Source organism: Globicephala melas, chromosome 4 (assembly GCF_963455315.2).
Source record: "Globicephala melas chromosome 4, mGloMel1.2, whole genome shotgun sequence".
In the NCBI taxonomy this organism is placed as follows: domain Eukaryota; kingdom Metazoa; phylum Chordata; class Mammalia; order Artiodactyla; family Delphinidae; genus Globicephala; species Globicephala melas.
The window spans coordinates 45459556-45482044 of record NC_083317.1 but is presented as its reverse complement, the minus strand read 5'-3'; the positions used below and the strand labels follow the sequence as shown (position 1 = coordinate 45482044).

Sequence of the window (22489 nt, the reverse complement as noted above, 5' to 3'; positions counted from 1 at the left end):
ATGGCATGCAAAAAGGAGACCCCAAACACAGTAAGATAAGCAAAATGAGAAGACAGAAAAACACACAGCAGATGAAGGAGCAAGATAAAAACCCACCAGACCTAACAATGAAGAGGAAATAGGCAGACTACCTGAAAAGAATTCAGAATAATGATAGTAAAGATGATACAAAATCTTGGAAATAGAACAGAAAAAATGCAAGAAACAGTTAACAAGGAACTAGAAGAACTAAAGACGAAACAAGCAACGATAAACAACACAATAAATGAAATTAAAAGTACTCTAGATGGGATCAATAGCAGAATAACTGAGGCAGAAGAACGCATAAGTGACCTGGAAGATAAAATAGTGGAAATAACTACTGCAGAGCAGAATAAAGAAAAAAGAATGAAAAGAACTGAGGACAGTCTCAGAGACCTCTGGGACAACATTAAACACACCAACATTCGAATTATAGGGGATCCAGAAGAAGAAGAGAAAAAGAAAGGGACTGAGAAAATATTTGAAGAGATTATAGTTGAAAACTTCCCTAATATGGGAAAGGAAATAGTTAATCAAGTCCAGGAAGCACAGAGAGTCCCATACAGGATAAATCCAAGGAAAAACACACCAACACACATATTAGTCAAACTGTCAAAAATTAAATACAAAGAAAACATATTAAAAGCAGCAAGGGAAAAACAACAAATAACACACAAGGGAATCACCATAAGGTTAACACCCGATCTTTCAGCAGAAACTCTGCAAGCCAGAAGAGACTGGCAGGACATACTGAAAGTGATGAAAGAGAAAAACCAACAACCAAGATTACTCTACCCAGCAAGGATCTCATTCAGATTTGATGGAGAAATTAAAACCTTTACAGACAAGCAAAAGCTGAGAGAGTTCAGCACCACCAAACCAGCTTTACAACAAATGCTAAAGGAACTCCTCTAGGCAAGAAACACAAGACAAGGAAAAGACCTACAATAACAAACCCAAAACAATTAAGAAATTGGGAACAGGAACATACATATCGATAATTACCTTAAATGTAAATGGATTAAATGCTCCCACCAAAAGACACAGACTGCCTGAATGGATACAAAAACAAGACCCATATATACGCTGTCTACAAGAGACCCACTTCAGACCTAGAGACACATACAGACTGAAGTTAGGGGATGGAAAAAGATATTCCATGCAAATGGAAACCAAAAGAAAGCTGGAGTAGCAATTCACATATCAGACAAAATAGACTTTAAAATAAAGACTATTAGAAGAGACAAAGAAGGACACTACATAATGATCAAGGGATCGATCCAAGAAGAAGATATAAAAATTGTAAATATTTATGCACCCAACATAGGAGCACCTCAATACATAAGGCAAATACTAACAGCCAGAAAAGGGGAAATCAACAGTAACACATTCATAGTAGGGGACTTTAACACCCCACTTTCACCAATGGACAGATCACCCAAAATGAAAATAAATAAGGAAACACAAGCTTTAAGTGATACATTAAACAAGATGGACTTAATTGATATTTATAGGACATTCCATCCAAAAACAACAGAATACACATTTTTCCCAAGTGCTCGTGGAACATTCTCCAGGATAGATCATATCTTGGGTCACAAATCAAGCCTTGGTAAATTTAAGAAAACTGAAATCATATCAAGTGTCTTTTCTGACCACAACGCTATGAGACTAGACATCAATTACAGGAAAAGATCTGTAAAAAACACAAACACATGGAGGCTAAACAATACACTAATTAATAACGAAGTGATCACTGAAGAAATTAAAGAGGAAATAAAAAAATACGTAGAAACAAACGACAATGGAGACACGATGACCCAAAACCTATGGGATAAAGCAAAAGCATTTCTAAGAGGGAAGTTTATAGCAATACAATCCAACCTCAAGAAACAGGAAACATCTCGAATAAACAACCTAACCTTGCACCTAAAGCAATTAGAGAAAGAAGAACAAAAAACCCCCAAAGTTAGCAGAAGGAAGGAAATCATAAAGATCAGATCATAAATAAATGAAAAAGAAATGAAGGAAACGATAGCAAAGATCAATAAAACGAAAAGCTGGTTCTCTGAAAAGATAAACAAAATTGATAAACCATTAGCCAGACTCGTCAAGAAAAAAAGGGAGAAGACTCAAATCAATAGAATTAGAAATGAAAAAGGAGAAGTAACAACTGACACTGCAGAAATACAAAAGATCATGAGAGATTACTACAAGCAACTCTATGCCAATAAAATGGACAACCTGGAAGAATAGGACAAATTCTTAGAAATGCACAACCTACCAAGACTGAATCAGGAAGAAATAGAAAATATGAACAGAACAATCACAAGCACTGAAATTGAAACTCTGATTAAAAATCTTCCAACAAAAAAAAGCCCAGGACCAGATGGCTTCACAGGCGAATTCTATCAAACATTTAGAGAAGAGCTAACAGCTATCCTTCTCAAACTCTTCCAAAATATAACAGAGGGAGGAACACTCAAACTCATTCTACAAGGCCACCATCACCCTGATTCAAAAACCAGACAAAAATGTCGTAAAGTAAGAAAACTACAGGCCAATATCACTGATGACATGGATGCAAAAATCCTCAACAAAATACTAGCAAAGAGAATCCAACAGCACATTAAAAGGATCATACACCATGACCAAGTAGGGTTGATTCCAGGAATGCAAGGATTCTTCAATATACGCAAATCAATCAACGTGATACACCATATTAACAAATTGAAGAATAAAAACCATATGATCATCTCAATAGATGCAGAAAAAGCTTTCAACAAAATTCAACACCCATTTATGATAAAAACCCTGCAGAAAGTAGGCATAGAGGGAACTTACCTCAACATAATAAAGGCCATATATGATAAACCCACAGCCAACATCATCCTCAATGGTGAAAAACTGAAACCATTTCCACTAAGATCAGGAACAAGACAAGGTTGCCCACTCTCACCACAATTATTCAACATAGTTTTGGAAGTTTTAGCCACAGCAATCAGAGAAGAAAAGGAAATAAAAGGAATCCAAATCAGAAAAGAAGAAGTAAAGCTGTCACTGTTTGCAGATGACATGATACTATACATAGAGAATCCTAAAGATGCTACCAGAAAACTACTAGAGCTAATCAATGAATTTGGTAAAGTAGCAGGATACAAAATTAATGCACAGAAATCTCTGGCATTCCTATAAACGAATGATGTAAAATATGAAAGTGAAATCAAGAAAACACTCCCATTTACCACTGCAACAAAAAGAATGAAATATCTAGGAATAAACCTACCTAAGGAGACAAAACACCTGTATACAGAAAATTATAAGACACCGATAAAAGAAATTAAAGATGATAGAAATAGATGGAAAGATATACCATGTTCTTGGATTGGAAGAATCAACATTGTGAAAATGACTCTACTACCCAAAGCAATCTACAGATTCAATGCAATCCGTATCAAACTACCACTGGCATTTTTCACAGAACTAGAACAAAAAATTTCACAATTTGTATGGAAACACACAAGACCCCAAATAGCCAAAGCAATCTTGAGAACAAAAAACGGAGCTGGAAGAATCAGGCTCCCTGACTTCAGACTACTCTACAAAGCCACAGTAGTCAAAACAGTATGGTACTGGCACAAAAACAGAAAGATAGATCAATGGAACAAGATAGAAAGCCCAGAGATAAACCCACGCACATACGGTAAAGGAGGCAGGAATAAAGGAGGCAGGAATGTACAGTGGAGAAAGGATAGCCTCTTCAATAAGTGGTGCTGGGAAAACTGGACAGGTACATGTAAAAGTATGAGATTAGAACACTTCCTAACACCATACACAAAAATAAGCTCAATATGGATTAAAGACCTAAATGTAAGGCCAGAAACTATCAAACTTATGGAGGAAAACATAGGCAGAATACTCTATGACATAAATCACAGCAAGATCCTTTTTGACCCACCTCCTAGAGAAATGGAAATAAAAACAAAAATAAACAAATGGGACCTAATGAAACCTCAAAGCTTTTGCACAGCAAAGGAAACCATAAACAGGACCAAAAGACAAACCTCAGAATGGGAGAAAATATTTGCAAATGAAGCAACTGACAAAGGACTAATGTCCAAAATTTACAAGCAGCTCTTAACAAAAAAACAAACAACCCAATCCAAAAATGGGCAGAAGACCTATATGACAGTTCTCCAAAGAAGATATACAGACTGCCAACAAACACATGAAAGAATGCTAAACATCATTAATCATTAGAGAAATGCAAATCAAAACTACAATGAGATATCATCTCATACCAGCCAGAATGGCCATCATCCAAAAACCTAGAAACAATAAATGCTGGAGAAGGTGTGAAGAAAAGGGAACACTCTTGCACTGCTGGTGGGAATGTGAATTGATACAGCCACTGTGGAGAACAGTATGGAGGTTCCTTAAAAAACTAAAAATAGCACTACCATATGACCCAGCAATCCCACTACTGGGCATATACCCTGAGAAAACCATAATTCAAAAAGAGTCATGTACAAAAATGTTCATTGCAGTTCTATTTACAATAGCCCGGAGATGGAAACAACCTAAGTGTCCATCATCAGATGATGGATAAAGAAGATGTGGCACATATATACAATGGAATATTACTCAGCCATAAAAAGAAACAAAATTGAGCTATTTGTAATAAGGTGGATGGACCTAGAGTCTGTCATACAGAGTGAAGTAAGTCAGAAAGAGAAAGACAAATACCGTATGCTAACACATATATATGGAATTTAAGGAAAAAAAATGTCATGAAGAACCTAGGGGTAAGACATGAATAAAGACACAGACCTACTAGAGAATGAACTTGAGGATATGGGGAGGGGGAAGGGTAAGCTGTGACAAAGCGAGAGAGTGGCATGGACATATATACACTACCAAACATAAAATAGATAGCTAGTTGGAAGCAGCCGCATAGAACAGGGAGATCAGCTCGGAGCTTTGTGACCACCTAGAGGGGTGGGATAGGGAGGGTGGTAGTGAGGGAGACGCAAGAGGGAAGAGAGATGGGAACATATGTATATGTATAACTGATTCACTTTGTTATAAAACAGAAACTAGCACACCATTGTAAAGCAATTATACTCTAATACAGATGTAAAAAAAAATAATGAATTTCTCATAGTGGATGTAAGCTCACAAGACACTTTTCTTGAGTTCAAAGGTAGGGAGGAAGCAAGTGTTATATCTGTGCCTGAATGACAGAGGTTTTGGGGTTTTTAAGAAGTCCCATTTCAAGTGTCCTCTTGGCTTCTGTCACCAAGTTGTTTTTTAAATTTTTTTAAAGTAAAGCAACTTACTCTGCTCTCAGGATGTAGAGGTCAATTGTTCTCAGGAGACAGGATAGTTGCTAAAGATTAAGGCTCAGGAAGTGGTGTCAGAAATTAGGCTATCTCCTTAATAATAGCCCTGGAGATAGTCTAGGCTAGTTCCATAATTCATCAGAGGTAGCAGAGAGATAGGTATGTTGGAAAGCAAAACAAGATTAATTAAAAAGTCTTACTTATTGGCTGCAAGCCTAGGTTTTCCTGAGGACTCTCCCTGACTAATGTGGTGTGTTAGGCAGGGTTAGTAGAACTTTCACAGGACTAGTCTGAAATTGGGATATTAGAATATTTCAAGATGATAGACTGAGCTCATGCTGCCTCCCTCCCCTTCTACCCCAAACAAATGACCAATAATGTTTAGAGAAGAAAGCTGTTCCCACCCATATCAAAGATTATCCCTACGGTAATAACCATGTCTTGGGACAGAAGATCACTATACTGTTGGGGATGATGGAAAAAGATAATGTAATTTCTGTTTTGTTCTTTGAATGACATTTCTGCCAAGTTGAGTATAGTAGGCACTGGGGGGGCTGGTCCACTTTGGGGCTATTAACTGTGGCTCTGGTTTCAATCATTTTGTACTTATTTGAGACTACTTTTACAAAAAAATTACTTTTGAGGATATTCCTTCACGTGGAGAAAAATGGAAATATCTCCTATAGGATAGGACCTAAAGGACCCTACCTAAAGAATTTCCTTATAATCTTGCTCACAGCCTTACCTGCAGAAGTGCAGGTCACCAGCCACTAAGTTTAACTATTAGCCCAGGTTGATCTGCTGATAGCTGATCCATGGAACTAATTATGGACCCAAGCACAGCTGCACGTGGTTCTGTTTTTACCATACATCCATCATTCTCTAAATTCAATTCAGACCCCATTCAATTGGGTAGGATGCTATATCTTCCTCTCAAGGACTGTTAAAGAAATCTCTCATAATCACCTAGGTCAGGAGACAGACTCCAATGTATATGGACTTTTTGACCTGTTCTTTTCCTTATTGGGGAAGAATCTCTTTTTCTCTGCTTCTATATAGAGAGAAATCCATTAAAATAATACTTCTAGTTACTCTGTCTCCCCTCTCCAAATTTATTCCTCTTCATAGGGGGAAAAAAAAAGAGACTTCTTTGACTTCTCAGTTTATGAAATGGAAACCGACATCCTTGGTTCTGCCTCTCTCTTTGTCTCTGTCTCTTTGAGAGCCACATGCTTCTTGAAACCATGCATTCTCACCTGTTCTTAAGCATGCAGTAAACCTAGATGAGCAGGATCTTTCCCTGCGTAGGAAAGCTTGAATTTTGGGACACGAATCATAACCTAGAGTGTTAGCAAGTCCTCTGGCCAGACCTAAACCTTGCCCTCCACAATCACCTTTTTCAATAAAACTGCTAGCTTTTATCTCTGCCTGACTTCAGCATGTATATCTCAGCTGATTTCCAGCTTGGCTGGGGAGCCCCTTAAAACATCTAAATTGCTTTGCAAATCCATTTTCAACTTCTTATCACGGCTGCCTCAAACAAACTCCCACCTGAAAATACACCAGCAGTTAGTTGTTTTCACATGGCAAACTCACTCACATAGAAGAAGGGAATGATGACCAGAAGAAAAGAAATAATGGCATTTTTGTAATTCCAAAGCAATCTCGAACTAAACAGAAGTATAACTGAAGCCGTTGGGAGAAAGAAAAAAAAAAAGGCAGTAAGGCTTCTCATTCTGCTCAACCTGAAGCACTGTTTGGAGGCACTGAAGTCCACCTTCAATTACCATATTTAGGAGCAATGCTTCCCACTCTCCAGCCATTCAGTCATTAAGAGTACCAGCTTCCTAATTTTTGTTCTGTCTGTATGCAGTCTATATTAATTTTTACTCAGCATTTTTCATTGATTGACTAATGGTTTTTACCTAGATAAAAGTACTTACAACTGTAAATGTTAGCTGTCTACCCAATATCCACTCTCCTCTTCTTTCATACTTACAGGACCCCTATTACTAATGGAGGCAGCAATATGTCCTGCCTAAAAAAAAAAAATCCAGCCTCAGCCAATGAGGTAAAAGAGTCATCAGTTGGGGCTTCTAGGTAAGCTCTTTAAAGAGGGCTTATTTAGCAAGAAGGCTTATTCTTTTGCCCTGTTCTTTTCTCATCCCTGTGATTTAGAATATAGATAAGATAGTTAACTAAGGTGGCCATGTGGAGATCCTGAGGATCTTGAAGAAAACCAGGCACTAAGGATATCAAAGCAGAAAGATGGAAGATGCCTGGACCATGCAGCTGCCACACCAGCCTTGGAATACCTCTTCTGGACTTATTTAGATGACAGAAAAATAAGTATCTTATGCAGTCCACTGTTATGTGGGTTTTCTTTATATGTAGCAGAACCTAACTGTAACTCATGCATTATGTGGTAGATGTGCTAGCTTTATATATATTTCAGTTATTAAAATAATATGTTCCATTACTTACTATGTAAATGACTCAGTCATCTTGCTTGCTACTACTGATATGCATACCACACTCCTGGGAAACTGTCTAATTATCCTAGAACCTATAAAAATGATTCACCTTTCCCTTTGCTTTGCTCTTCTTGTAAAGAGAGAGCCAAAAAGAAGGCAATGCTACCTGAAAGTAAATTCCACAAATTTGTGAAGATCATCTGAGAAGCAAAGACATTTGGAAAATACTCCAGTTTAAATAATAAAGATTTACCTACCTACCTGCATAAAATACACTGCAAATTATGGCTGGCTGATACTTATTAATTTAAGGTACCACGAATTTGACAAGATTTCATAACATGATAATGAAGTTACAATGGCAAACAAAATAATCCTGCCTTATCTTTCTTTAGCAGAAAATACAGGGGGTGGAGTCAAGATGGTGGCAGGAGAGGACGCGGAGTTCGCGTTTCTCCACAACTAGGGTGCCTGCTGGACACTGGTGGGGGACCTCAATGCCCTAGGAGATGGGAGGAACCCCCAAGCAACTGGGTAGCATGAGGGGGGATTGAGCGGGGAGGAGAAGTGGAGGCCAGACAGGACTGGTGCACCTGAGGGGTGGGTGGGAGAGGGGAGGGGTTCCCATGCCTGGAGGGAGCTTGGGGGGGGGAGGCTCAGAGGATCAGGGAGAGCACACCTAGCGTCTCCCTTGCCCAGTCGGGCCCTGGGAAGCCCTCAGGGCTCCTCAGCAGGGTCCTCCACCCTCCAAGGCCCCGTTGGTCCTAGAGCCATAGGAGGGAGGTGAGGGGAAGAAGAGGAGAGGTGGGTGGGAGGAGCCCTTCCAGACTGGAGGATCAGGGAAGTGCGACAGGTCTTTGCCCTGGCCACTTGGCCGCAAAAAGCTTGCTGGGCTCCAAGGCCCCCTCCGGGCAGCGTGGGTCCTAGCAGCATAGGAGGGAGGCAAGGGGAGAAGAGGAGAGGCGGGAGGGAGGGGCCCTCTGGGGCCGGAGGATCAGGGGACGTGCAGCCAGCGTTTCCGCACAACCCACTTGGGCCCCGGGAAGCCTGCTGGGCTCCCAGGCCTGGTGCTCTGATCTCCAGGGCCCCCTCCAGCCTTGTGGGTCCTAGGAGAATGGGAGGGAGGGAGGAGGGGGAAAGAGGAGGAGAGGCAGACCATCTGGGGCCAGGGGATCACGGAAGGCACTGTGGGCATTTCCCCCGCCCACTTGGCCCCGGGAAGCCTGCTGGGCTTCCAGGTCTGGTCCTCTGCCTTCCGGGATCTCCTCTGGCTGTGTGGGTCCCAGGGGCATAAGAGGGAGGGAGAGGGGAAAAGAAGAGAGGCCAATGGGGAGGGTCCTTCCAGGATCAGAGGATTGGGGGGAATATGCTTAGCACTTCCCCTGCCCACTAGGGCCCAGTGAGCCTGCTGGGGTCCTGGACCAGGTCCTCCACCCTCCAAGGCCAGAGGCACTGCCTGGGCCCCTCCTGCTGAGGCTCCTCCTGCTGCATTGAGCCTAAGACTCACCGCCCCACCCACCCAGCACCTCCAGGGCCTTTTCCTGCTCTGTTGGTCCTAAGCATAGGCCCCGCCCCCACCTGAAACCAGCCCCTGCCTACTCCCTACCCCCCACAGCCAAGGCTTTTTCCGGATTTTTTTTTTCTTTTTCTCCTTACTATTGTGGCTCTGTTTTACCTTCCATTGTTGTTTCAACTATATTTTTACTCTTTCTAACAAATCTGTTAGTTTTCTAATCTAATTTTATTTTTTACTCTTTGTTATCGTTCTGCTCCTTTTCTTTCTTTCTTTTTTTTTTTGCTGCCCCACACATCTTGCGGGATCTTGGTTCACAAGATGGGGGTCAGGCCAGAGTTCCTGCAGTGGGAGCTCTGAGTCCGAATCACTGGACTAACAGAGAACCTCAGACCCCAGGGAATATTCATTGGAGTGAGGTCTCCCAGAGGTCCTCATCTCGGCACCAAGACCCAGCTCCACCCAACAGCCTACAAACTCCAGTGCTGGAAGCCTCAGGCCAAACAACCAGTAAAACAGGAACACAATCCCACCCATCAAAAAAAAAAAAAGGAAGACAAAAAAATATGTTTCAGATGAAGGAGCAAGGTAAAAAATCTACAAGCCCAAATAAATGAAGAGGAAATAGGCAACCTACCTAAAAATAATTCAGAGTAATGACAGTAAAGGTGATTCAGAATCTCAGAAACAGAATGGAGACACAGATTGAGAAAATACAGAAATGTTTAACAAAGATTTAGAAGAACTAAAGAACAAAGAAACAGAGATGAACAGCACAATAACTGAAATGAAAAACACACTAGAAAGAATCAATAACAGAATAACTGAGGCAGAAGAACAAATAAGTGAGCTGGAAGACAGAATGGTGGAAATAACTGCCAAGGAACAGAATAAGGAAGAAAGAAAGAAAAGAATTGAAGACAATCTTAGAGACCTCTGGGACAACACTAAATGCACCAACGTTCAAATTATAGGAGTCTCAGAAGAAGAAGAGAAAAAGAAAGGGTCTGAGAAAATATTTGAAGAGATTACAGTGGAAAACTACCCTAACATGGGGAAGGAAATAGTCACCCAAGTCCAGGAAGCACAGCGAGTGCCATACGGGATAAACCCTAGGAGAAACACACCAAGACACATATTAGTCAAACCAACAAAAACTAAATTCAAAGAAAAAATATTAAAAGCAGCAAGGGAAAAGCAAAAAATAACATACAAAGGAATCCCCATAAGGTTATCAGCTAATATTTCAGCAGAAACTCTGCAGGCCAGAAGGGAGTGGCAGGATATACTTAAAGGGATGAAAGAGAAAAACCTACAACCAAGATTACTCTACCCAGCAAGGATTTCATTCAGATTCAACGGCAAAAGCTAACAGAATTCAGCACCACCAAACCAGCTTTACAGCAAACGCTAAAGGAACTTCTCTAGGCAAGAAACACAAGAGAAGAAAAAGACCCACAAAAACAAACCCAAAGCAATTAAGAAAATGGTAGTAGGAACACAGATATCGATAATAACCTTGAATGTAAATGGATTAAATGCTCCAACTAAAAGACACAGACTGGTTGAATGGATACCAAAGTAGACCATAAACATGCTGTCTACAAGAGACCCATTTCAGACCTAGGGACACATACAGACTGAAAGTGAAGGGATGGAAAAAGATATTCCATGTAAATGGAAATCAAAAGAAAGCTGGAGTAGCAATACTCGTATCAGATAAAATAGACTTTTAAATAAAGACTGTTACAAGAGATAAGGAAGGACACTACATAATGATAAAGGGATCAATCCAAGAAGAAGATATAACAATTATAAATATTTATACACCCAACATAGGAGCACCTCAATACATAAGGCAAACGCTAACAACCATAAAAGGGGAAATCGACGGTAACACAATAATAGTACGGGACTTTAACACCCCACTTACACCAGTGGACAGGTCATCCAAACAGAAGATAAATAAGGAAACACAAGCTTTAAATGACACAATAGACCAGATAGATTTAATTGATATTTATAGGACATTCCATCTGAAAGTGGCAGAATACACTTTCTTCTCAAGTGCACATGGAACATTCTCCAGGATAGTTCACATCTTGGGTCACAAATCAAGCCTCAGTAAATTTAAGAAGACTGAAATAGTATCAAGCATCTTTTCTGACCACAATGCTATGTGGCTGGAAATCAATTACAGGAAAAAAACTGCAAAAAATACAAATACATGGAGGCTAAACAGTACACTACTAAATAATCAAGAGATCACTGAAGAAATCAAGAAGAAATTAAAAAAAAAATAGAAACAAATGACAACAAAAACACCATAACCCAAAATCTATGGGATGCAGCAAAAGAAGTTCTAAGAGGGAAGTTTATAGCAATTCAATCTCACCTCAAGAAATAAAAGTCTCAAAACAATCTAACCTTACACGTAAAACAACTAGAGAAAGAAGAACAAAGAAAACCCAAAGTCAGTAGAAGGAAAGAAATCATAAAGATCAGAGCAGAAATAAATGAAATAGAAATGAAGAAAACAATAGCAAAGATAAATAAAACTAAAAGTTGGTTCTTCGAGAAGATAAACAAAATTGATAAACATTTAGCCAGACTCATCAAGAAAAAAAGAGGACACAAATCAGTAAAATTAGAAATGAAAAAGGAGAAATCACTTCTGACACCGCAGAAATACAAAGGATTATAAGAGACTACTACAAACAACTATATGCCAATAAAATGGACAAGCACAAAGAAATGGACAAATTCTTGGAAAGGTACAATTTTCCAAGAGTGAACCAGGAAGAATTAGAAAATATAAACAGACCTATCACAAGTAATGAAATTGAAACTGTAATTAAAAATCTTCCAACAAACAGAAGTCCAGGACCAGGTGGCTTCACAGGCAAATTCTATCAGACATTTAGAGAAGAGCTAACACCAATCCTTCTCAAAATCTTCCAAAAAATTGCAGAGGGAGGAACACTCCCAAATTTGTTCTGCAAAGCCACCATCACCCTGATACCAAAACCAGACAAAGATATCACAAAAAAAATAAAATAGACCAGTATCACTAATGAACATAGATGCAAAAATCCTCAACAAAATAGTAGCAAACAGAATCCAACAACACATTAAAAGGATCATACATAATGATCAAGTGGGATTTATCCCAGGAACGCAAGGATTCTTCAATATATGCAAATCAATCAATGTGATACACCAAATTAACAAATTAAGGAATAAAGACCATATGATCATCTCAATAGATGCAGAAAAAGTTTTTGACAAAATTCAACACCCATTTATGATAAAAACCCTCCAGAAAATGGGCACAGAGGGAACCTACCTCAACGTAATAAAGGCCATATAGGAGAAACCCACAGCAAACATCATTCTCAATGGTGAAAAACTGAAAGCATTTCCACTAAGACCGGGAATATGACAAGGATGACCACTCTCGCCACTCTTACTCAACACAGTTTTGGAATTTCTAGCCACAGCAATCAGAGAAGAAAAAGAAATAAAACGAACACAAATTGGAAAAAAAGAAGTAAAACTGTCACTGTTTGCAGATGACATGATAGTATACATAGAAAATCCTAAAGATGCCACCAGAAAACTACTAGAACTAATCAATGAATTTGGTAAGGTTGCAGGATACAAAATTAATGCACAGAAATCTCTGGCATTCCTATACACCAACAACAAAAAATCAGAAAGAGAAATCAAGGAAACAATCCCATTTACATTGCAACAAAAAGAATAAAATACCTAGGAATAAACCTACTACCTAAGGAGGCAAAAGACTTGTACTTAGAAAACTATAAAACATTGATGACAGAAATCAAAGATGACATAAACAGATGGAGAAATATACCATGTTCTTGGATTGGAAGAATCATTATTGCAAAAATGACTATACTACCCAAAGCAATCTACGGATTCAATGCAATCCCTATCAAACTACCAATGGCATTCTTCACAGAAATAGAACAAAAATTTTACAATTCGTATGGAAACGCAAAAGACCCTGAATAGCCAAAGCAATCTTGAGAAAGAAAAACGGAGATGGAGGTATCAGGCTACCCAACTTCAAACCATACTACAAAGCTACAGTAATCAAGACAGTATGGTACTGGCACAAAAACAGAAATATAGATCAATGGTACAGGATAGAAAGCCCAGAGATAACCCACGCACCTATGGTCACCTAAACTATGACAAGGGAGGCAAGAACATACAATGAAGAAAAGACAGCCTCTTCAATAAGTGGTGCTGGGAAAACTGGACAGCTACATGTAAAAGAATGAAATTAGAACATTCCCTAACACTATACACAAAAATAAACTCCAAATGGATTAAAGACCTAAATGTAAGACCAGATACTATAAAACTCTCAGAGGAAAACACAGGAAACACACTCTTTGACAGAAACCACAGCAGGATCTTTTTTGACCCACCTCCTAGAGTAATGAAAATAAAAACAAAAATAAACAAATGGGACCTAATTAAACTTAAAAGCTTATGCACAGCAAAGGAAACCATAAACAAGATGGTAAGACAACCCTCAGAATGGGAGAAAATATTTGCAAAGGAAACAATGGACAAAGGATTAATCTCCAAAATATATAAACAGCTCATGCAGCTCAATATCAAAAAAACCAACAACCCAATTAAAAAATGGGTGGAAGACCTAAATGGATACTTCACCAAAGAAGACATACAGATGGCCAAGAGGCACATGAAAATATGCTCAACATCACTAATTACTAGAGAAACGCAAATCAATACTACAATGAGGTATCACCTCACACCAGTCAGAATGACCAACCTCAAAAAATCTACACACAATAAATGCTGGAGAAGGTGTGGAGAAAAGGGAACCCTCTTGCACTGTGGGTGGAAATGTTAATTGATACAGCCACTATGGAGAACAGTATGGAGGTTCCTTAAAAAACTGACAATAGAACTACCATATGACCCAGCAATCACACTACTGGGCATATACCCAGAGAAAACCATAATTCAAAAGGACACATGCACCCCAATATTCACTGCAGCACTATTTACAAGAGCCAGGACATGGAAACAATCTAGGTGTCCAATGAGAGATGAATGGATAAAGAAGATGTGGTACATATATTGAATGGAATATTACTCAGCCATAAAAAGGAACAAAATTGGGTTCTTTGTGACGTGGATGGACCGAGAGTCTGTCATACGGAGTGAAGTAAGCCAGAAAGAGAAAAACAAATATTGTGTATTAACGCATATATGTGGAATCTCGAAAAATGGCATAGATGAACCTATTTGTAGGGCAGGAATAGAGACGCAGACGTAGAGAATGGACATGTGGATATGGGGGGAAAGGGAGGGTGGGACGACTTTTGGGAGATTAGGTTTGACATAAATACACTTCCACGTGTAAAATAGATAGCTAGTGGGAACCTGCTGTATAGCACAGGGAGCTCAGCTTGGTTCTCTGTGATGACCTAGATGGTGGGAGAAGCAGGAGAGGGAGGTTCAAGAGGGAGGGATATAGGTATACATATAGCTGATTCACTTCATTGTACAGCAGAAACTAACACAACATTGTAAAGCAAATTTACTCCAATAAAAAAAAAATAATGGATTATAAAAAATAAAAAAATAAAAACAGTCCTTTAAAAAAAAGAAAATACACGAAGTATCTAATAAATATACTTACGTTTGAAGGTTTAAGTTTATTAATGATTGTTGTTTTGCCACTATTATCCAGCCCAAGGCACAAAACATGAACCTCCTTCTTCCTCAGGCCAAGCAAGCCTGAAAGTCTGTCTAGCAATCCCATAATGTGAGTCAAGTATTTACAAACCAGCTGCAAGTCAGGGGGAAAAAAAAAAAGATATATTACCCACAGGCACCTTAAGAATAGAAAATATGAGCATATGTATCCCAAATTTCAGAATTTAAAGACACAGTGATATTGTGAAAACCATGTCAATGTAGCTTTGCATTTAGTAAACAGAGTTTAAGCTGATTACCAGAAAGGAGTCTTAACTGAAATGCAGATTGGCGGATAATAACACCTGGCAACACACAATAATGCCCTTGAAGTAACTGGACATTTCTCATCGTAACATATACTACTTAAGAAGAAAATGTGGTTAAACTCAGAATCATGTGGAGTCTGCCATTTGTGATACTTGAGAATATTTGCAGCCTTTTCTGGAAATCTGGAACAATGATGGGCAATGGCGTTCATGTGAGCCTGATGCTGAAGCTTAGAAAGTAGAAGGCAGACCAGAATAACAGAGAATAACTGAGATTTTGGCTACATCATTTGAGCCACTGGTCAAATCTTTTTCTAAAGCCAGCCCCCTTGTAGTTTGCAATAATACAAAGTAATAAACATTGAATTCACCATTTTTGTTTCTTTGTTTGATTATATCCAGTTTAGGTTATGTCTTCTATCCAAAGAAACAAAAAATCCTAACTGATATATTTATCTTAATTTTTCCTTAGTCCTTACGTATATCTTTGTAAGTCACCACAAATCCATTTGGGAAGAAGGTTGTATATAAAACACACACACAATTTGAACCTTAATAAATACCTGTTCCTTTGAAACTATAACTTACATGAACTATCCTGTTAAGTATCATTTTAAAAGAATTTTAACTAGTGTACTAGTAAAGAATATGAATGTAAATACCAATCTTACATTTTCATCTCATTTTCTCAAATACCATAAAAGTTTCTTTGTTAACTTGTCCCTGAAGTGTTCATTTGTTTATCAATTCTTTCTTTGGAAAAAAAAAAAATCCTTCCAATGCAAACTTTCAAAAAAACTCCATCAGTAATCCAAACACAAGCATTTTGAAGTCAGATAAAACTGCTGATGATGCGTTGCTGGCTATGTGATAACTTTATGGCTATTCATACCCTCCTAAGGTACTGTTAGATTTAGACTTCAGGTCTCCAAATGAAACTTTCCAAAGGTTCTTCCTTTGGGTCCATCACCACCCCCACCTCCCAAAACATTATTATGTGGTGGGAGAAGAGAGATACCACTTTTGCCAGCCCTCAACTGCTGCAGGGACTGCTACAGCAATAACTACAATACACCTGTATTCCAAACATTTCCTATTACTCTCCAAAACACCATTTTCAAAGTTCTCTTAAAAAACAAAACAAAACAAAAAACCCTCTAAATATCAGTTTCATTTAATAGATTTATTCTCATCTCCATCTAAGGTTCCAGAAGCTTGTCATCTTACAGCTCCTTCAGTATTTTTTTTATTCCACACCAAAAAGGCAAGACCATACCTTGAAGGATGAGGATTCAGCAACTTAAAAAATAAGAAGGTTCCAAGACAACTGCATCTGAAAGGTGGCTGCATCATTAGTTTTGCTTAGGCCCCTTCAGAGATCATTATGGACAGAAATTTCAAAACTGAATTCCAATGATGTGCAGAAAAGAGAAGGTAAAGCGCCCCACCCAAACATGGGGCCACAGTTGTCTTACCCAAGGGATGGGTTTGACTTCAGGTACTCCATTTGTGCCACTTGAATCGACTTCTCTCCTTGTGTTGGAGATTCAAATCTCACTCAACCCATTCCTTTAAATCTCAGCTTAGGGATAGACATCTGTAGAATCTACTTTAAGTTAGCCTTCAGATATCATGAAACAATTCACACAGACCATTTTAATTCAAGGCAAATTTGCTATTACTCACTTTGTTATTAATTGTACTAAGCGTATTGATATAGGTTTATATCCTGTTTTCCAATTCCCATACAATTTTGAATAGATTTTAAAAAATATGACCACTTCTCATATCATCCCCCTCTGGGCATCTACAGTAAAGCATTGATTGTCAAAAGCTTGATACGTGAATATTCGTTTTTTCATAGAACATCGGATTGTGATTTTCTGTCCCCTTTTTCATGGATTATCAAACACCTGATGCTTGTTATTGAAATACTGTGGGATATGCAATTTAAAAGAGAAGTGGCATGGACATATATACACTACCAAACGTAAAATAGATAGCTAGCATAGCACAGGGGGATCAGCCCCAGAGGGGTGGGATAGGGAGGGTGGGAGGGAGACGTAAGAGGGAAGAGAGATGGGAACATATGTATATGCATAACTGATTCACTTTGTTATAAAGCAGAAACTAACAACACTGTAATGCAATTATACTCCAATAAAGATGTTAAAAAAAATAATAAAATAAAAAAAGTCAGTTGTTCTAAGAGATATAATTACATTTATTGAAGTTGCTTTATAAACAACTATCATAGAGCCTTATATATGCTTCTATTTCTTAGTAATTATACATCTTTATAAATTTACTTTTTGCTTGCATGAAATAAGGAAACAAGATAACTTAAGTCACTGGACATTCATTAACCATGTCCTAAGTGCACAGGAGGAGATACAGTGAAAGTTTTCTGTAGCAACCTACTCCTATAGCCATGATTCTCGACCCTGGCTGCACACTGGAATCAGCTAGCTGGATTAGTATTTCTGAAGATGGAATCAGGGCATCTGTATTTTAAAAAGCTACACAGTGTTTCTGATGTACAGTCACTATTGAGAACTTCAGGATTTTAGAATAAAGTCTAAACTTCCATGCATAGCTTTTAAAGTTGTTCACAATCTGACTCCAATCTACCTTTCCAGTTTCTTATTTTACTGTTTTCCTCTCTCTGCAAACCAGCCAATCAAATTCTCTTGGCTGTTATCTGAGGAACGGCTTTCTTTTCTTTTCTTTCTTTCTTTTTTTTGGCCCCTCCAGGCGTCACGAGGGAATCTTAGTTCCCCAGCAAGGGATTGAACCGGGCCCCCTGCAGTGGAAGCGAGGAGTCTTAACCACTGGACCACCAGGGAAGTCCCAGAATCTGCTTTCTAAAGTTTTTTTTTTTTAACTTGTTGCCAGAAAAGTCCTGAAGAATTAGGATGTTACCCATAGGTACGAGCTTGGAAGGTAGGCTACACAGAGAGAGTGGTCGAGCAAAGAAAACACCATGAATGGTACTTTGTAACTTTAAAAATGTTTCTAGAGTGAATTATAGCACACTCTCACTACCCCCAATAAATATTTTTATTCAGCTTTCAGTTTTTGATGATGAAATTTCAGTTATACTTCCCACACAGCAAACAAAGAGGCCCAAATCGGGTAGTGTTAAAACCATCCAATCAAACAAAAATTCACCCAAGGCAGTTCCATGAGTTTTCTGGGGTCCATAGCCCACTTCTTCTTTTCTAGTTCTCACACATTAGAAACCAGCACACGGAGTGAAAAACATGAGGAAGAGCAATTCTAAAATCGGTGGCGGAGGGGACTGGGGGGTGGTGGCGCTGGATACAAAAATTGGGGTTGGGGAGATACCTGGTCTTTGAGATTAGTCCTGCGGGCCCGGGAGCTGCTGAAGAACAGGAATGGACGCACTCGCTCGTATCCCTCTCTGCAATGGGAATATGGTGCGGGCGTCCCTCAGCCTTCCTCTCTAGGCCTCCACAGGAAGGATTCCTGGGCCTGAGCAAAGCCGCCTCCGCAAGTTGGGTGAAGGGGTAGCCTCTGGCTCAGCCCAAGCATCAGTGGCGGGTCAGGCGCCGTGGTGCGTGGCGTTCCCCGGGCAACCGGAGGTTTTTCCGGTGCGGAGCCACGCCTCCTCAGGTCTCAGCGCGTCAGCCGCCGTGCTCCCGTTAAGGGATTGAAGAGCTCCCCCAAATGCCAGAGGCATAGCGAGGAGTATTGAAGAAGTGTAAGCGAGGTTGAAGGGGTGAAGTGCCGCCTCCCAGGGAGGAGCCGCGCTGTTCCCCGGTGGAGCGTAATGGGAGTTGTAGGCTTGCGCACAGCCTGCTGGGAAGTGTTCGGCGTCCGCGTTGGCTTCGGGCCTTTCTCGCCGCACGGACTCTCCGCCCTCTCGGGAAAGTCGGCTCAGAGGGAGCGGCGCGCTTTGTGGCGCCCAGAGCGCTGAGGAGTCTGCGTCGACGTCGAGCATGGGCGCAGCGCGGTGGCGACAACTGCGGAACCCGACTATGAGCTCTAGGGCGAGAAGTACGCCAGAACTGCCTGGCTGCCCATCGCATCCACCCTTTAACAGGCTGTTAGGCCTCAGACCCCGGAGTCCTGGAGAAGCAAAACCGTTCGTGCGGGCAAGGAGAGGAGATAAACTCACAGGCATTATTCGGCAAAGGAAGTCTGCCTGAACCTGGTTTCTGAGGTGTCTGATCTCCTGAAGAGATTTCCACGAGGCATAATCCCCTACGATTAGAGTACAGTCCCCAGAATCAGATCGGCAGGTGGTCAGGAATCTGTAGTCCCAATGCTTAAAGTTAGCCACCCTCTTAAATTGCTCTGGGGTATTATAGTAATAGTAAATGACTTACCTCCTTTGTTAGCCAGGAGTATGAGATTCTTTACCCCCTCCAGCTACCTAGTGTTATATTTACTACCCTACCTGTTCTTTGGCTTATCAATTTCGGCCTATTAAGTGGATTAGCAGGGTGAAAAAAGAGACTAGAAGGAATTATATAAAAGTAATAATGGGGGAAAGATTGTATTTGCATGATCATGGGATGCATTTTATTTTATTTTCCAAATTTTCAAATGCGGTTCTGTTATTTTTACAATGGAAAAAAAAATGTTCTGGGCTAGTGACTCTTGTTGAAAGATGAAAACTAACAAAACGCAAAAACAAAAAAAACCTATAGTTGCGTATCCAAAAGAACTTACTTACCAATGTCCTTGAAAAAATGGAGTATGGAAATATATTCCGCCTTATTGTGTAGCCTTAGGCCAGTTAACGCTGCTCTATTGTTCAGCTTCCTCACCTTCAAAAAGACACTAAATATCTCATCTGGTGGTTTTGAGGAATAAGTAGGTAACAGAGGTATGTGTATGTTTGGCACATAGTAGGTGTTCAATAAACAATTTCCTATCTTCCTTTGTCCTGCAATTTTTATTATATGGGTGAGATTTTTAAATGTGGTCCTTTAACTTCTGACACTGAATTTACAGTGAGGTATTAATTACTTTTCTGTGTGTCTGGGTATTGTGACTCACTTTGATAAAAGTTGGAAGCTAAGTACTGACAGCCGGATTTTGACTTTTTTTTTTTTCATTAGAGCTAAGTAGAAATCTTATGTTTCAGGAAACTTTAGTGTACAGACAATTTTTCCTGTTTGGAGTTGATATTTTCTGCCCCTAGGTTGAGTTCTGTTTTTGCTTCGTACAAAACATTCGGTGAACACTGGAAATGAAATGGAGACATTGGGTATCCAACTTTTCAGTCAATTTAAGCAGATAACATAATTCTTTTTTAAAAATTTGCTAAGTGAATAGTTATCTTAAGCTACATAATTCTCTTACAAAAATTTAGCTAAGTAAATAGTTAGGTAAGTGTAGTTGATATGTTGGCTTCTTATTATTAGAGATGAAATAGTGGTCATGAAACCCACAATCTACTCAATAATCTAGAAAATGTCAGTTTTGAAACTAACAACCTTTAAAAAAGTGAATACTTCATATGGTTGAATCTGCTGTTTTGGTGCTTTGCCAACCGAAACAGCTCTCAACAATACACTCAAGGCTCAGCATAAAAATTGGTTTCACTTGATTTAAGAAGTTAGTTTGGGTCTCCTTATTATGAGAATAAGAAGCTTTAAAAATGGTTCTTAATTGTATGAAGGCTTCTTAAGATACCTGTATAAGGAAAGAAAGTTTCAAGTACTTTATTACCAGTCTAAATTTCATACTGGCTTTTGGAACTGTGGTAAGAATTATAAAAGAGAGAAGAGTGAGATATGGTGAGTACAGTGCTATTCTGATTAATTCAGGATACTTTTAATATATTTTCTTACCAGCAACTTTTAAAAAATATAGAAAATCCATGATTGGTAATTTACTGGATGTTTTTGGAATAAATATTGATAGTCTAAAGCTGTTTGAACAGTTGTACATTATGTGTATCTGTCAGTCATCTGCAATTTGTATACAGTATTACCTATGCAATGAACAATTTAATGCACTTGAATCTCACAAAATATTTTGCTGATATAAAATCACTATAAAAATATGTACTAATTATTTACAGTGACTTATGTGAATTTATGTCTTGACCTTAATGCTATTATTGTGAAAAATTACAGCTATGATTTTGTCTCCAAAATTACTAATATATGTAAAGAGCATCTAGATTTAATAGACTAAAAGATAAATTATATTAAATATGATCAACACGACAATACAAAAAAGTCACAAATTCAACCACCAGAACTGTAACTTTTATTTGCTAATAGATATTTTAATAAACAGGCTTACTCCATCTGTAAGACCCTGATAATGCCTCTTAGGAAATCATAGAAAAATAAAATACAATAATTAGTAACTTGTACTTTGTACAAAAATCTTATGTTGCTCAGCAGGTAGTTTTGCTAAACACCATATTCTTTCAGCAAATAGATAGATGACATATGTAATGCAATTCACCGCAAACAATCCCTCATTGAGAGCTGAGCATTCTATAACACTATAACTTGTAAGCATGCCAGCATGTGAAAATATACATGGAACATCATAATTTTACAGTAGATTTTATAAGATGAAAACAATACCACCTTCAAGTAAGTCTGGACTACTTCGTTGTCATAGTGAAGTAGATAATAGGTAGGATTGCAGTTCTGTTGTAAACACCCTCTTACTGTGTTTATCTTTCTACCATATTGTGATACAACCAGAAAAAAGAACATAGGCTGTGTAAGGAACCTGAGTGAAAGGCATATATTGAAGCTCTAAATAGTGATGTAATACTAAAGAGAAAAAATAATGCAGTGCTGCACTTCCTTCTCACAAACAGATCTTTTCCCCTTTTTGCAAGAGTAGATGGGTACAGTGCTAAATTCATAATTAATGATAAATAACTTTATGACAGGTTACAAAGAGATACATTTTAAAAATCATAGGAAGAAAAAACGTTTTCAGCTGCAGTTTATCATTAGTCAAATATTACTCTCTGAGGGACTAAATGTCTCAACCTAGACAGTTGTTATCTAGGCATTTAATATAAATGTACTATTTAGTATTTAAATAAACTTTTTAGGATTTGTGCTACAAAGATTTTTATAACTTTTTTATTCTGAATAC

At 38.8% G+C, this 22489-nt stretch overlaps 1 protein-coding gene across 1 annotated transcript in view; it reads right to left on the bottom strand.

Moving 5' to 3' along the window:
• Positions 1–19147, bottom strand: part of ARL6 (ARF like GTPase 6) — a 51113-nt gene extending 31966 nt beyond the window's left edge. Inside the window, exons 1-2 of the mRNA XM_030860994.3 lie at positions 18731–19147; positions 15058–15207 (exon numbers count right to left, since the gene is read on the bottom strand). Coding sequence (XP_030716854.2) covers positions 15058–15180 — 123 coding nt within the window. The 5' untranslated portion in view covers positions 15181–15207; positions 18731–19147. The remainder of the gene's footprint in view (positions 1–15057; positions 15208–18730) is intronic.
• Between the last annotated feature and the right edge of the window lie 3342 nt (positions 19148–22489).